General features: G+C 39.6%; 3 protein-coding genes across 3 annotated transcripts in view; 2 read left to right on the top strand and 1 right to left on the bottom strand.

Moving 5' to 3' along the window:
• The first annotated feature begins 1,172 nt into the window (after window positions 1-1,172).
• Window positions 1,173-10,142, top strand: Setx (probable helicase senataxin). Its single transcript, XM_011152440.3, has 7 exons — window positions 1,173-1,338; window positions 2,348-2,461; window positions 2,558-2,704; window positions 2,791-2,989; window positions 3,951-8,130; window positions 8,224-8,434; window positions 8,515-10,142. The coding sequence occupies exons 1-7, from the start codon at window positions 1,273-1,275 to the stop codon at window positions 8,623-8,625; spliced, it is 5,028 nt and encodes a 1,675-aa protein (XP_011150742.1). The 5' UTR covers window positions 1,173-1,272; the 3' UTR covers window positions 8,626-10,142.
• A 1,329-nt stretch (window positions 10,143-11,471) lies between these two features.
• agt (O-6-alkylguanine-DNA alkyltransferase) lies at window positions 11,472-14,498 on the top strand. The gene is made up of 2 exons (XM_011152442.3): window positions 11,472-11,568; window positions 11,654-14,498. Exon 2 carries the CDS (start codon window positions 11,746-11,748, stop codon window positions 12,304-12,306), a length of 561 nt encoding a protein of 186 aa, XP_011150744.1. The 5' UTR covers window positions 11,472-11,568; window positions 11,654-11,745; the 3' UTR covers window positions 12,307-14,498.
• Window positions 14,499-15,351: 853 nt separating this feature from the next.
• The window catches only part of LOC105189982 (uncharacterized), a 100,170-nt gene continuing 98,414 nt past the window's right edge, over window positions 15,352-17,107 (bottom strand). Inside the window, exons 10-15 of the mRNA XM_011152441.3 lie at window positions 16,963-17,030; window positions 16,730-16,810; window positions 16,451-16,612; window positions 15,872-16,069; window positions 15,659-15,763; window positions 15,352-15,542 (exon numbers count right to left, since the gene is read on the bottom strand). Of these exons, the coding sequence (XP_011150743.1) occupies window positions 15,412-15,542; window positions 15,659-15,763; window positions 15,872-16,069; window positions 16,451-16,612; window positions 16,730-16,810; window positions 16,963-17,030 (745 nt within the window). The 3' untranslated portion in view covers window positions 15,352-15,411. The remainder of the gene's footprint in view (window positions 15,543-15,658; window positions 15,764-15,871; window positions 16,070-16,450; window positions 16,613-16,729; window positions 16,811-16,962; window positions 17,031-17,107) is intronic.

Raw genomic sequence — 17,107 nt, 5'->3', positions numbered from 1 at the left:
TACACAACGGTTGAGTAATTCGTCAACGTTATTGATCTGAAAATAAGAATCTAAAGGCTCGTCTACATTAGCTGTAAGAGTAAGGCTGTAAGGTTGCAAGACATGAAATGAAATATTTTCATTCGCTGATAGCTTACGTTACAGCCTTACAGCCTTACTCTTACAGCTATTGTAGACGAGCCTTTACAGTAAGGACCAATAGTTACTAAGCGCTCAGTGAACGCTTTGTTTTCTGAACGCAACCAATAATATTGCTCAAATTTAACCTAGTCCAAATTAAACCTAACTTAACTAACTAATTTGACTGGCCAATCGCACTGTGTCGAGTTAGGATTCCCCCTCTTATTGGAGATTGGAGATTAATATTAGTGGAAACATGGACCGATTATCGTGCTTGTTGTGCGTTGTTGATCTACTCGTTTTCGAGGGATTTGTGCACTAGTGTAATAAGTTAGAATGAAACATATCTTCTTTCACTCCAACTTATGGCACTAACGTGCAGTAGTTTCATAGTTCTTCAAGCATGAATATTTTCCTTTAACGTGAACTCGTGAAAAGTGAAAATTTTCTAATGTAAAAGCATATGGAAATGTTTACTTATTTCACGAGTTCATGCTAGGAGAAAAGATTCATGATTGATACCCAGGCCTATCATTTGTTGTAGAATGGCGCGTGGAACAAAACTCGAATGTTCCTAGCTATCTACTGGAGATTAGAAATTGGAGATTAGAGATTAGAAGCATCTTTTGTTTCTTTGACGAATCCTTTGGTAAGTAGTCTTTTTTTCTATTGTGCGTGTTATAAACTCAAGGCAGTTGGTGAGCTCTATTTTTTAACGGTGTTGTTATATTAGTTATTCTGTTATATCTTGCATGTTATTACTCCTGTCAAACAATGTTGCGACAACAATGCAACGGTCACAAACCGTGCACAAAGTGGCTACGGGAGTGAAAGACAATAGAATCGGAAAAGAAGCACAGAGAGTTCGCAGTGTAAGAAAGCGAATCTTTCGTCGGAAATAAACAAATTAAGTACACATATAAATGACAATTAGCTTTTTCGTGTTTTTTTCTTCTCTTGCAATTACCAGTAGTCGATATGTTGGTTTCTATATTACCGGTATGGGTACAGCGGCGGCTTCGCGAGTCGATAGCATCATATGAGAAACTCCGACGCGCGCGCGAAACTGTTGCTTTTTGCTCACTTGTGCGAGAACTTGATGTCGTGAGAGTGGTACGGGATATTGCGTTTGAAGCTGCGCGAATTTTAACGATGATGGATTTCACGCTGGAACGGTTGCACGTTGAACAAAGAATCGTTCTCGAATGCGGCAAATCCGTAAGCGGTTATAATCTAATCTACATCCACTCATACATTCCGAAAGAGTGAATAAACATGGGTGTTCTTTGATTTACTGTGAGAGGCTTAACCTTTGTGTCATAGTAAAGGAGTTGTCACTAGGCAGATAACACGAAACTGCATAACATGCAGAATTTCGTTAGATGAACCGACTGAAACTCATCCTCATTTTCTTGAACACTTGTTTACACTGTTATGTAACATTCTTCGAAGAAATGTTGCTATTTGCATTCTAGATGGAGATACAAAAAGGATGAGTAGCAGTATCCTCTCTATATAGAGACACAATGTTGCAAATTTGTTTAACTCGCTGTTATGATATTGGCAATGAATATGTACGATATTTATTGAAATAGATCAGAAGATTAGATAAGACTACTGAAATAGATAAGGGCCTGAACTCTCTATTCTGAACTCTCCTTCATCACAGAAAGTAACTCTAAAAGTGGCTTGCAGAAGTTTTTTTATTGAATATCAATGAGCTCCATATCTACTATTTCAACTAAATATCAATCTAATTGAATGTAATTTTGATTGAATATTAATGAGCCTCTCTCATACTTATAATTTTAATTTAATATTTGCTAGAAATATGATTCTTTTCTTACCTACAAAAAATTATATATACTTGTATAACTGTAAGGTGTCGGTATAAGTTACATGTATATACTAAATTACTATTAATTTTGTCGTATCTTTATATATATATATTGTATATATATATTCTGTTACTATTCTTGAGTATTAAATCTTATCCAATCTTATAGTTCTGATCTATTTCAATAAATATCGTACATATTCATTGCCAATATCATAACAGCGAGTTAAATAAATTTGCAACATTGTGTCTCTATAGAGAGGACACTGCTACTCATCCTTTTTGTATCTCCATTTATAATTTATATGTATGCTATATATATATATATTTTGTACCATGAAACTAAACTGTTATGGATAATCACACATTCTATTCTTTGTGGTTTTTTAGTACACCTGTGGTAGAGGTAAAGGAAATACAATTGTATGCCTTGGTCTACAAGTATCCCGCGAACACTGTGTTTTCTTCCATGCTGTAGACAAATTATTTGTCACAGATTTGAAGGTATATACATATCATATTTCCATGCTAACAGAGTTTAGTAAAATTGTAAAATTGTTTAATAAAATATTAAACCTCGGTTCGTATGTATATCTTTAGAGTTCAAATGGAATTTTCATCAATGGTATAGTACAGAAACCTTATCAGATGGTGCAGCTATGTCAGAATGATATTATTGGGATTGGATGTGCAGATATTAACCCAAGTGATAGCACATTATTTGCATACAAAGTTTGCATTACAAGGGTATAATATTTTTTCATGACTACTGCTAATGTTTGTAGGATAATGAATGTTTCTTCCTATTATGTAGAATATTAAAATTTTCTCAGACAACTGATCCCATTGAAGTAATGAATACTAGTGATTTGTCGTCAACAGTTACGATTTGTGATACAACAATGCACCAAAGACGATCTGATTCCCATGTAGATATAAATTCTCGTGTTTTGGGAGAAAAACATGGAATCCCCCCAAATAATTGTGATGCAGCGTTGCCATGTAAAATACCAAAATACTTCGATAATGATGGTAATGACACTTTTCATGTTAATACCTCAATCCTTTAATGTTTTCATGTTAATATCTAAATCCTTTTTTTCTCAAAAATAGAGATTAGAGAAATGTAAGAAATATTGAAATTATAATTTATTATCTTCTGACAAGTAAACCTCAGGAAACGTCAGATGCTGATTTGTTTCCAATTTTTTATAGTTATTTTTTATGTCAAAATATGAAGAAATCTTATCATTTTTAGCTTAAATTAATTTTTTCAAAATTTTTGAAGTTTTGCACAAGTACACTATTTTATACATTTAAAATAATATTTCTTAAAAATATATATATCTGATTTGTTGAAACTTGTACATACATGTCGCGAATTATGAATCAAAAGCATTTTGTAAAATTCGAAATGGCGGATCTAATATGGCTGACGTCATTGTTGAAAAAGTGTTCAGTTTTACGCTACATTCGACGTTGGGTAACGACAGTTACCCAACTTTTCTGCACTCTTCTATGTTACTCTTCTGCAAAAAATTTTTTCTTCTTTTTTCTGTTCATTTCTTGTTCATTTTTACCAGATTTTGACATTAAAATGAGCTTGTTTGCTGGATAGTGAGCCGAAAGATTACCCAATGTCGAATGTAGCATAAAACTGAACACTTTTTCAACAATAACGTCAACCATATTAGATCCGCCATTTTGAATTTTACAAAATGCTTCTGATTCATAATCGGCGACATGTGTGTGCAAGTTTCAAGAAATCAGATATATATATTTTTAAGAAATATTGTTTTAAATATGTATAAAATAGTGTACTTGTGCAAAACCTCAAAAATTTCGAAAAGATTAATTTAAGCTAAAAATGATAATAGATTTCTTCATATTTTGGTATAAAAAATTGAAAAAAATCGGTGTCTGACGTTTCCCGAGGTTTACTTGTGAGCTTTTTGAGGATTCTGTCTCCAAATTAAATAAATTTTTGTTACAGAAAATAACCCTGATAGTCTTCCTGGTCCTAGTACTAACACAAATATTTCGTGCCATAATAATAAAAGTAATATAAATAATATAAGAGCTGCATTTGACACTGCAGTACATATAAAGGAGGAAAATGATGTTGAAATAATTCACACGACATACCCTGAGAAAAAGGAGTGGGACATTGGAAGTCATATTCTTAAATATGAAACGTATTTAACCGACAACATAAGACCAAGAGAGAATTACCAAGCTGACAAGAAAATGGACATTGATGCGGATAACAAAGCTAAAGAGAGCAGTAGCAAGACTGTAAACAAAGAACATATTACGAGAGAAAAAACGGATAGTTTCGATAGAACGAATGACACAGCATACCCAAAAGGGCCAACATTTACATCTAGTGGTGACCAAGTTATTAAGGTTGAAGATGAGTTGCAGTTAACGGATGAAGATGAAGAAGCACTCTTAGCGGTCGCCAGTACAAGCAACAAAGTAATTTGTAAAACGACACCGATTAAGTTGAAGAAGATCAAGCATGAACCGAAGACGCGTTTCTCGGAGATCGACGTTGTCAATCTCAGTGACAACGAGGACGGGATATTTCCGTATTCCCAGCTATTCGATATTAAGTTTGAAGACAAAGTGAAGCAGGAAGTGGAGATTAAACAAGAATATATCAGCAACGACACCGAGAAAGTCGAGTCGACAGACATGAACGATGAGGTCATTGTATTGACAGACAGTGAAGACGATGATAATCCATGGCTGCAACGATTGTCCAGGAGTCAACTATTCAACGAAAATAAGGACGAATTGATAGAGAAAGGACAAGAGGATAAAGTTGCGTCGATTGTAAAAGAAGAGGTAGATCTGGGGACTTGGCAAGAAGATGACGTTTCGAAGATGATACAGGATACGATACCGAGTACTTCCAAAGACTTGAACGAAATGGCTGACGTTGGTATTTCCGAAGAGTCTGTCCGCAAAGAAATACCTCGCGAACGTACAACTACAAGCACTGCCGACGACAACAATACTAATTTATTAGCGGCGGGAATGAGCGAGATGGATGTAGATAATGCTGATTTATCCAACGAACCTAATTCAGAAAGCATTGATCATGCAGCTAAACAGAAAACAGATGCTAAGCAAAGTGCAGAGTCACACAAACAGACAGAAACATCCAGTAATAATACGTCGCCGCTGACCAGTGCGAAACATAAGTCGAGGTTGGCCATAGCAACCAAAAGAGCTATTCCGCTAATAGAGCCGCCATATCTACCTTCATCAAGAAGAGGCCGACCTAAGAGCAGAGATCTCAGAGGGGATTTTAGCAAGGACTCCAACAAGGATCGAAGTAGTAAAGCATCCAAGATACCCGGAAACGAGGAGAAATTATCATCTAACTCAGCAGCGGAGGAAAAGACCCAGAGACTGAAGGAAAAAATGGATGATCACTTTTATAACAAAGACCAAAGACAAGGCAAAGGGTCGTCCAGAGGCTCGCCCGATAATACCTCGTCAAGCAAATCATCCATCTCTAAGAAGGAGAAGAAGATCATAGCAGAGGAGAGGAAGGCGAAATTGAAAAAGATCGCCGAAGAGACACGCCCCGAGAATAACAAAAACATAAAACGTGGCCCCGGTAAACCAAGAGTCAAGATAACGTTGAAGAATCGGGGCGACTTTCTGTGCAACGAGCAAGAGGTGCGTGCGCCTAAACCGTCAACGAGCAAATCCGCGGAGAGAACAAAGCCAAGCAACGACAAGGGCAATCGTGCAACGTCAGCGCGCGAAGCTGAGTCAGCTGTAACGGAATCCATGATTGACGACGTAGAGGCGAGGAAATCGCAGAGAGAGGACGCGTTTAAAAATGCGGCGGATAACGTTGCTCCAACGCTGAAACACCAGAGCGTTGAAGATAGAAGCGACGTCACTGCAGCGACGGTGTCGGAATTGCCCGACAAATCTGAAGAATGTTCTTCTGCCTTGAAGAACAATCACTCGGTGAAGCTGACGAAAACGAAGAAAAACAAAAACGTATGCTTCTCCGGCGAGGTGGACATCAGAGAGTACGAAATCGAGTCGGAGAACACGCTGAAGAAGCTGATCGGAAAGGACGCGCCGATACCCACGGATAAGTTGGTCAGGACTGAGAAGACCCATCCGGAATGGAGCCCGAAACTAGAAGAGTACCTGCTACGCATCTTCATGTGGAACCCCGTGTGGCTCGAAGAACAGCGCTACCTAAGGAGCGAGCCGCCGATTGTGCCGCAGGATGAATTGCAACCGTTGAAGGTACGTTACGACTCGTTCCGGCACTACTACGATGTGGTATTGCCCGTCATGTTGCTCGAAACTTGGCACACCATCAACAAGGAGTTCGAGATGATCGAAAGAAACGCGAGACATGTGACCGCGATGTGCTCCATTGTCGCAAATTCCATCACGCATGTTCCGATCCCGGCGACCAACCTGTTCCTGACGAACCTTATGCTCGAAGTGTTGGTGACGAGAGAAGACCTGGTGAGGCAAAACCACCCCACACTCGGCGATCTGGTATCCTTCGAGTACGTTATGTATGCGAACGGTAGGCAGACCTTCCACAAAGTGTTTGCGTACATCATCCACAAACACGAATCGGTCATCACGGAATTCACACGTTACAACGAGGATTTGAGGCAGTACGTGAGCAACCCGTACCAAGTGATAACGTACAACATACAAACGCGGCCTATCGAATGCAATATCCTTCTAAACAGGGTGCACAGAGTTCGCACGGTCATGTATCTACGGGCAAACATGAGGATGGTGCAGGCGCTGCAGTACTTCCCTCAGTCGCCCCTCTCAGAGTTGATCTTGAGGCCGAATGTCCACGAGTACCAACTGCCGCCGTTGAACTCATCGTTGACGTGCAACTCGCTCATCACGGAGGACAAGCTGAACCAGAAGCAGCTGGAGGCGGTATTCAGAGTGACGGACGCTGTGATGAAGAAGCAGGCTAAGCTGTGCCTGATTCAGGGCCCACCAGGAACGGGCAAGTCCAAGGTGATCGTGAACCTGGTGGCGCAGATATTGTACGGCGAGCGAGAACACAGTAACGCGAGTGAGAAGAACAAGATTCTACTTTGCGCCCCGTCCAACGCCGCCATCGACGAGATCGTGACGAGGCTGTTGGTCATTAGGTCGTATCTGAAGCAGAAGTACAATTATACGTTTAATCTGGTGCGCTTCGGCCGACCTGAGCATATGCATCCCTTGGCGAAAAACATTTCTGCACCGGAACTAGCGAGACGGCACTTGCGGAAGTTCACGGAGAGCGTGGTTTGCTGGTCGAGCAACAGTACGACTAACCGTATGTCGGAGAAGACCAAGCTGGAGCGGCAGATAGACTTGTTGCAGGCTACGCTTCGTAACCCGGCGAGCCTGTCGGAGGCGAGGAGGAGGGAAATCAAGAGGAAACTAACCGATGCGTCCTCAAGATACGAATTGTTGCTGACCGGCAAGCTATTCGAAGAGATCGATCAGAAGGACCGCAACAAGTTCCAACGGCCGTCCGAGGACGTAATCCTCGCGGGCGCCGATATAATCGCTTGCACACTCTCGTCCTGCTACACTAATCAGATGGAATCCATCTTCGGCGCCAACAGGGAGAAGCTGTCTGTCTGCATCGTCGACGAAGCGACTCAAAGTTGCGAAGCGGAGACCCTGATACCATTGATGTTGGGGGTGAATACTCTGGTCTTGGTGGGCGATCCGAACCAGCTACCAGCGACTATATTGAGCCAACGCGCGAAGAAACTGGGACTGGATCAGTCCATTTTCTCGCGGATGCAGCGCGCCTTCACGTCGCAAACGAACAATCCAATAATAATGTTGGACACGCAGTATCGTATGGCGTATTCCATCTCCTATTGGCCGAACAGATATTTCTACGATTGCAAGTTGAAGAACGCCACAGAGCTTAGAATATCATTCCCCTTCCATCCTTACAGAGTGCTGTCTCACAATTCCGTGCAGAACAACGACAGGTTCTCCAACACCACCGAGGCGGAATTCGTGTCGAATATGATCTACGCCATGCTGATATACGCCAAGTGGGAAGACACGAACGAGCCGGTGACTCTTGGTGTCCTCACACCGTATAACAACCAAAGAACCGTCGTACTGAATAAGATAAACGAAAAGTGAGTCATCGGCTGAACGCGTGAGAGGGCGCTTACACATTTGCTCATGACCGCGGCGAATCGTGAACTTATGTCGTGACGTCTATCTTTCAGGATATCTAACTTGCCGGAGAACATGAGAAAGAAGATTGCGTACGAAGTTAATACAGTCGATAGCTTCCAAGGCCAAGAGCGAGATATCATCATAATGTCTTGCGTGAGAAGCCACGGCATCGGATTCATGTCCGACAAACAGAGGCTCTGCGTGGCCCTTACAAGGGCTAAGCATAGTTTGATACTGTGCGGCAATTTCAACACGTTTATGGTAAGCGTAGACCACGTATGCGACCTCATAGTGGGGTTCTTCGCTGGTCTCGAGTTAACGAGGGGACCTTTGCTTTGTAGAAGGATCAGATGTGGAATTCGTTGTTGTCCGATGCGAGGTCCCGTGGAGTTTTATGTAACGTCGATGCCAACGCGACGTCCACCATCATCAAGCCATTCATCGTGAAATGAGGAACTCGCCCGTTTTGTGTAACGTTGATGCTGACGACGCGACATCCACCACCAAGTCCATGTCACTAAGCCGTTCATTCACTGGTGAATGAGGGGACTCATTACTTGTGTTCGATGTACCTATATTGCGTCTGTTTTATATATGTCGTATCTGTACATCTTGTAAATATCTAGCGTTAAGTATCTAGTGTAATGTTAAGTTTCCTCCAAGTACGTTATCATCCTTTCTGAAAAAAGTGTGCGAGTGCCTTCAGACGGCAGCGCTTCTCACATATCCTCCTATTAGCGGTCGTATTCCTCGTAGATTGAAAACTGATTTTCATTACACATGTATGAGTACACGTCCGAGACTCCAAACAAGGTCTAATCATTCTCCAGAGTACTAGAATTATTAATTTCTTTTTTATATATCGCTCTGTCATACTTGTTAGTGATTAATTTCCAAATGCGATGAATTCTTCGACCCGGCTCGTCTCGAGAGATATTTCATTGTCGCAAAATTGAACATTTCGCAAAGAATTCTTAGCTTAGTGATACTTTCGTTACCGCACGTCGCACAAGTGTGTGTGTGTGTGTGTGTGTGTGTGTGTGTGTGTGTGTATGTGTGTGTGTGTGTGTGTGTGTATGACGTGCCGATTCTTATAGAAGACCGACGTTTTGTATATGTGACAACAATCATTTTTCGCTTTACTTTTGCCAACAACTTAAGTTATCGTTAATATAGATCTGGTTTTATGCTTTTACATGAGAAAAACAACAACGAGTGTACTTTGTAGCGGACAGTTTCCCAGATGAACGAACGGTAGTAATGGTGCCGAGTCATTCTTGTATATTCCGAAGAAACTCTGGTTACACATGTATAATTTTCAGAAAAGTTCTTCATATCTATTTCCTTTGATTAAATCTTTAGAGGAACAAATTGTACCTCGTCTCCGTTAAGAAAAGAAAAAACAAACGGAATGTAATCATTAATTCAATCGACGAATCTGTAGACGGAAAAATCTGAATGCCGTGTATCATGTAAGAACGTTGAATGGACCGCGTAAACTTTGACCAATCGATCGGTTTCTCTGCTGCACAAACGCTCCTAAGTACGCTTCCCTCTGATTCACCAAACGAACAACGTTTGTTCGTTTTCGAAGAGAACTTTTTCTTTTGACCAAAAGGAATAAGCAAATTTCCATGGATTGTAACTCTCATAAAAATGATGACAAGGAGAGATGGTTCCAGAAGTACTGTAAAACTGAAAGTCTCTACATTACGCATTTTCGTATTTTTTCAAGTATAAAGTTTCTTTTTATATATTTACACGAATGTAACTCGAGATTCATCGAACGCTCAAATTTTTGGTCAAATTTGTCGAGTTGTACCGTGTAAATAAAACATCATACAAATATGGCATTTATGTTATTTAAAAACGCAAGCTTCTTTAATTTGCATTTGTATATGGATATGGATTGCGGTTGGATATTTCTTCATTCAGTTATTTATTTGAAGCGAAAACTGTCTTTTTGCTCTTGATACTTATAAAGAATGAAGAAATTAAAAGACACTGTTTAGAAAAAAAAAAGCTTAAAGTTTTCTTTTTAAGATGTATCTTGTCACATTTCCAATACAAGTAAATGTCCAACATATGCACAATATACATATACGTAAGAACAACTAAAAGATGAAATCGAGATTTAATTAGAATCGCCGTATATTTCATATTTAATCGAATATCTTATATTAGTAATAAGCAACAATAACGTTAGCAACAATCTTATATTAGTAATAAGCAACAATAACGTTACGAATTTAACACACTTGAATAGTCGAAATTTTTTGGTGATTCGGACCGTGGCTATTCAATAAGTAGACAATATTTTTTTTTATTTTTTTAACATTTTTTAACATTCCATTCATTGTACACAAGATATTTATTTAACGTTTATTTCATGTATATTTTACATTAATTCGTCACTTAAAATAATGTTTTAAAAAAATATTTAATATTTATTTAACGTTCATTTTACATTAATTCTTCATTTTAAATAGTGATTAAGAAAAAATATTTAACGTTTATTTAATGGTTATTTATTTTATATTAGCAGTTCCTTTAAAATTAATTTTAACGTTTTAAAAATGTTCTTTAAACGTTTCTTTTTGATATTTTTAAAAACATTTTTTAAATATTTTTTTTTCTGATAGGGTAAATGTTATTTTTAGTCTTTTAGCTTTAACAAAAATTGGGGCATTATTGTAACAATATTCTTGAGCAATATTCTTGAGACCAGGTAAAGTAAAAGAATCTAATACCACTTTCCGACAAATAGTTACCGAAATATCATAAGCTAAATATTGAAAAAGTTACCAAGTTTCCCTTAAATATCTCAGAAAATATTGAGTAAATAAAAAAAATATTTTAGACAAAAATTGTTGAAAATAGCTAGTAGAAAAAGATGATACGATAAAAAATGGAGATTTCCATTAAAAAATTTGAAAATAATCTTTACATGATCTTGGCAACATTATTCAAGGTCATATTAATATTACTATGTAAAGCGTCAATTTTGGAATTCTATACCTTTTTATATAAGATATTTTTCTCTAACATGCTTTATTTTTGAGATATTTGACTTTTGGGACACTTTGTACACATTTGTGTATAATATTATATTGTAATGTGTAAAAATATGAAAAAATAAATATTTCGTGAAAAGATCAAAACTACATCATTAATAATTTTATGTCCAAAATTGACACGAAAGAAACATTTGTTTAAAATTATCGAATGTTTAAAACATATTTAAAACTTTTGTTCTAAACAAAAAGTTTAAAACATGCCAACCCTGGTTGCAATGGCGTCGGAGTAGTACGTTCCTGAAGTCAGTAATTGAGAGAGAGGGATAGAGGCTTGTAGGCGCTTTACTTGCGTTTCCACTCAACTTGAAATAGGATATTGTGAGTAAGAATATATATACGAGATCACCTGAATGTTATGGACGTGCTCGAGAGTAAGTACAGAACCCAGACGTAACACTCTCAGGTGCTGTCCGGTGCCTCTTCAGCTTCACTCCTGCGAGACAGACTTGGCGTTGCGCATCGATTCGCGTTTGTGCTTGGCGCATCCTGATCAGCATGGTTAAGTTTCGAAGCATGACAAGCAGCGAGTACAAGATGGATCGATCGACGTTCAAGCTGCTATACGCATTCCACTCGACACCCTTCGGTAAATGCCTCATCGCCATAACCGCCACCAGCAAAGCCATCGTGTACTTGGGATTCGTCGACGGCATCGAGGCGTACGCTCTGAAAGTTCTGAAGAACGAGTGGCCGCTCTCTGAAATATCGGAAGACACTGGAGACGGGACAAAGAATATAGTCGAGGAAGTTTTCCAGCCTGACGTGACGTCGCTCGATTCCATCTGTGTCCTCCTCAAGGGTACATCGTTTCAAGTGAAGGTGTGGAAATCTTTGATGACTATCCCTAGGGGAGAGTCTATCACGTACGAGGAAGTCGCAAAGATAATTCAACATCCCAAAGCTATACGCCCGGTAGGGAATGCAATTTCTAAGAATCGCGTTGCTTATATCGTGCCATGCCATCGTGTGACAGGTAAGAAAGCTGAGAACGACAAGTATGCATGGGGGGTACAGCGCAAGAAAGCCATCCTGAAGTATGAAAGAGATTCGGCATAGGAGACTGTAAAGATCACATTGTTGTTTCCATTGGTACTTGTACGATATGAGTTTTTTGTGACAAAGAACATGCCAAATTAGATATTATATAAGATCAGATTTATTATAAAAGTGTATGACTGTGCATATGTCGCCTTACAAATATGTTTATTTTCCTGTATCACTTTTTTTTATATATATTTGATAGATTCTTCACTGCTTCAAACTGAACCTAGGTGTGCTAAATACCTGGAATGTGATAAGGCAGACTATAATTTAAGAATGCGCTATGTAAAGCAGGTCTTTTTTTGTGTTGAATAATTTGTGCCCTCATCTGTACCTATATCTGATAAATATTTATTTTTGTTACATATATTGAGTCATGTAAAAGTACAAAATTCCTTTAGTAGATTAAAATATAATGACGATGTATTCTGAAGATCTCTCACTTGATTTCAAGTAGTCACTAACATATTACACGTCGACAACACTTTGTTGTTGGCATTATCAATACAGTGCAGTACAGTTTGCTGAAACATCCAATACATCAGCTGTGTTCGACAGGAGAAACAGCTTTACAAGTGTACGATTTCCTAGTGAGTGCCATTTAATGGTTTGCACCATTCCACACAATTTACTACCCTGAGAAAAAATATCTAAAAAATTAAAAATAATTGTTCGGTATATTATATAGATATGTAGCAATTTAGATTTATGTAATTTTGTTAGTAGTATTTAGTAGAATAATCAAGTAAACTTATCATTAGTACCAACCGAATAAATATTTCTTACTTTTTAGATACGTTCACTCAGTACAGTAAGCAGATAGCATTCATTTTCAGCGCAATAAAGATACTCAACATGTTGCGTCAGAATGCACTAATATAATGCTGATCCCCAAATGTAGCCAATCATTTTACTATCACAATTCATCAGCAGTTGATTTAGCAATGGCAGATTTATCAAGAGGTCAATATATCTGATTAAATGTAGCTGATGTACATTTTACGATCAATAGTTATTTTTATATCCGCACTCAGTGTATAGTACAGATCGAATCTACTCGAATAATTGGACACAATGCCTTGGTGCAAACCAAGAACTGCAGTGTGTTAAAAATGTCAGTTATTGTCGCATATTTATATTACGTTCGAATCGGTTATAGCTACGTAATCTATCCAAAGTTGAATACTTCTATAATCGCACGATAAATGCAATTACAAATGAAGATTAAGCTTTTTTTCGTTATACGCCAACTGTATACTCTTCTCTGATGGAAATTAATATTTTCGGATGCGGTCCCTAATGTGATTGCAACTTCGGAGATTTACGTCTAGGATGATTTATCTTTTAACCTTATCCTAGGCGACCTAAATTTCGTGACTCACGTATCTTATTATTGCATACCTGTCTCCTTTATACAACTGTACATTCGCAATTGATATGTCAGAGTAAAAGAACGATTTTCTCGCTACTATTCGCTACTATATATATATATATATATATATTAAATACAGGTTAAATAATCGCGAAATGCGCGTAAAGACGCGAGAAGCCAAATTTTTAGCATCGATAGCAGTCTAGAGATTATTTTAATTAATTTTCTGTACAATTCGCAGTTAAACGAAAACAATAAATGTATATTTCGTTGAATTTGTTACACTACCGGTATTATACACTAATAAATAATCGACGAGTTTACACATGTATGTACAGCTATCTCCATTTTGTCGCATCATTACGCCAGATGCGAGAGTAAACTAGAACCACGTACGACACGGATGCAAATCTGGCGTCAGTCTCGCGCGCTCGCGGTAAATATTACACTTTGGGCGATACCAGATCTCATCCGCGTTTATGGTGTACACAAAAGGAAACGTTCTTTTCCGTTTGAAGTTACTCGATAGCACACAGTTAATTTCTTGTCTTTTAATTTTGTCTTGTTAATCTTACAGGGAGATTCCATTAATTTCCTTTTGTACATTCAACAACACCTGTCTTGCTTCTTATATGCGTGCAGTATGCAAATAGGGTGAAACACGTTTCAGAGTTGAAGTTGCAAATATATAACTTGCGTTCTCCCTCCCTCCTTCTTCGGTTCTTTTGCGGACCTTTTGATATTTGGATTCTATTCTACGGATAGCTCGATACCGTTGATATGTTTTTTTTTTTTCGCAAAGATATATATATTTTCCTGTGCTTGCGTGAGAACATACGAATCCCTCGGAGCAATTTGTCTCCAACAGAGAGAAAGAAACTACCACAGGTTGAATTGTATTAAAATAACTCTGTATCAGTCTTATTCAACTGTGTAATTTATACTGCGTCCCTTTGTGTCGGGCTATATTCCGTCTATTATGGCTTACTTGCTGCTTTACGGACGTTTAAGAAACGCTACTTTATATTCATTATCATAAGAGAAATATCACTGTCGACCTTAAACAGTACAGTGGGTGTCTGACAGGTTTCGTTCAATGGAAAACAACTTTTTTATGCTACGTTAGCGATCAAATTTTCATACGCGACTTCGTCCTCCGGAAATAAAGATAAATCTATCATTGTGAGATGAATTGTAAAACAATACCGTCAGTCCCTTTTATACTTCTGTGTCGCACTTCTATCCTATGATGTTGGTTCATTAGTGAACAAGGACCCGCTATTCGTCTGCGCGTGGACAACTTTACTCGCCGTAAGTCGCATCGCGGGCGATAGATAGATTCTTTGGATTGTCGCAACAGTCTCGGTCTGAGCGTCTGTATCTTACAAGGCAGTACGTAAACACGACTGTGAAGACCCAAGTCGCTTCCACCTATTGGAGCCTCTTGAGCTCTTTAACTTTCGGAATTTTGGTGCTCGACCGAGGGAACGGCGAAACCTTCTTCACGGAGTTGCACGGAGAGGCAGATTTCACGTAGGCGGAAGTGTGCGGGATAAAAAGAAATATGCAGAACGTATGTTTTCTCCGCTGGCTGCAGTAACGCTTTTAGGTCGACTTTTGTAATAAATAACCTGCCTACCTACGTCTCGATCGTTCGCTAGACGAGAACGGCGGATGCACACAGTCGGCGCATCCACGTAGCAATATTCATTAACTAGCGCATTATCGAACTCGAAAAACGCTGTTCATTATTCGGACGCGTACGAGGCTACCTTGAGACGCGCGGCGAGCACAGCGAAGAGGAGCGCGAAACTCGTGTACGCGTTCGATCTGCAGGCAGACGACGAGGAAACTGCGTTACCTGGCACCTTGGTGTTTCCTGTCGACAGAAACGTCAAATTTAGCAGTCGTTCTACTGCGGCGAGACCTTTACAGGTTTTTATCTGAGAAATCGAAACAATGGGACAACGAGGGGTGAGGTCCTTTGGCTGTTACCTGGTGCTCTCGACGGTTTAGTCGTCGTGATCCTCATTACCGGGTTGTGAGGTATTGGTCGCATCGGCGTCGGCGCGGGACTCGGCGAATTCCCGTAACATTGTCCTTAAATATCATCATCACAACATGTAAAAGCCACTTTGAGAATCGGAAGGAAAGAGGCGGTACTCTACTTCCTGCCAGGTTTTCAATGTTTGGCAAGAGGATACTCACCTTTCTTGTAGAGACGCATCCCCTGCGTTTTAGGATCGATGTTTCGCATACAGTGGTCGCCAGCTTCCTTGATGTATATCTCCTCGTCGTTGACGATCAGGCCTACGAAGCACTCATTCGTTTGCGTGTCGTTCCTCATGGTATAAGTATACATCACACCTTTCTCTTCCCACTGCCCCAAGCACAGATACGTTCGTTCTGAAAGGTGTAAAAACGTTGCAAGCTCCGAAACCATCACACCAGAAGAGGATAAATTTCGCTTGCAAGTCGTCCAAAACACAAGCCTCATTTCGACTATCCTGCTGTTCTATTCGCGTCCACTTGAACCAAAATTTTTATCTCCAAACTTTTATCTCCTTATTACATTTGATGAGTATAATAAATTCGAACAGAACAGCAATGTTAGAGTGTAAAGCCGAAATACTTGTATCTAGAAACGAAATGGAATTCTCGACCCTTCGAGTCGACATGAGACAAGATGCAACCAGTTCTAGTGCGCGGTTAAACTTCCAATGATGTACTTTTCTTAATATTTATCACTTGTTATTTATGCTCATTTCGGCGATAATCGTTACGTACGTTCGTACAGCTCCCCAGAATCGCAGTCGCTGACTCTGAAGTACATAATCTCGCGGGTGTTGCAGTTGCTGCTCAATTCGGCGCACATTCCCATCAGATCCGTTATCCTTCCCGTGTATTCGCCTGTAATTGGGCAGGGCGACTCCACCGCGCGTTCGATACCTTGTTGAGAGAGCGGTTTGTACGTTAAGCGCAAATAATAAACGTGCCCGGCAAGTGGGCGGCTTATCAGAGACAGGTGACTCCCTAAGGTGTCTCGCAGCGCGTGCATCAACTTACGTGCTTGAGTCATCCACACCGGTTTGTCCAGATTCGGATCGTCGCACAGATAGTCTTGGTAAACTGGACTGAGGACCATCCCTGTCGAGTAACGTCAGCTTTATGCTCTCTAAGGATTATTATGGCGGTGGGAGAGTCACGGTTACACTTTAATGATGCGCCGTGACGATAAAGCCGCGCGCTACGACGGGGAATTAAATGTGAAACAGCCGGGCAATCCCGGAGATAATTACCTATCGTAAACTCCAGTATGTTTTCACTACGCTGCCTCATCACCAAACACACGTAGGCGTCCTGCTCGCTGAAATTAGAAGGAAAACGATCGTTTCACTTTTAGCTTTCACTGTCCGCGGGATAATAAGCATCTCGAAGAACATG

This window comes from Harpegnathos saltator, unplaced genomic scaffold (assembly GCF_003227715.2).
Source record: "Harpegnathos saltator strain DR-91 unplaced genomic scaffold, Hsal_v8.6 scaffold240, whole genome shotgun sequence".
Classification (NCBI taxonomy): Eukaryota; Metazoa; Arthropoda; class Insecta; order Hymenoptera; family Formicidae; genus Harpegnathos; species Harpegnathos saltator.
The sequence above is the reverse complement of the archived record's forward strand: the minus strand, read 5'-3'. Positions and strand labels throughout refer to the sequence as shown.

Coding starts and splice junctions, on each gene's coding strand:
- agt (XM_011152442.3), top strand. CDS start 11,746: ATGGTTAAGTTTCGAAGCATGACAAGCAGCGAGTACAAGATGGATCGA.
- Setx (XM_011152440.3), top strand. CDS start 1,273: ATGATGGATTTCACGCTGGAACGGTTGCACGTTGAACAAAGAATCGTT. Junction 2,705..2,790: donor ACAAAGTTTGCATTACAAGG/GTATAATATTTT, acceptor AAATTTTCTCAG/ACAACTGATCCCATTGAAGT. Junction 2,990..3,950: donor AAAATACTTCGATAATGATG/GTAATGACACTT, acceptor TTTTTGTTACAG/AAAATAACCCTGATAGTCTT.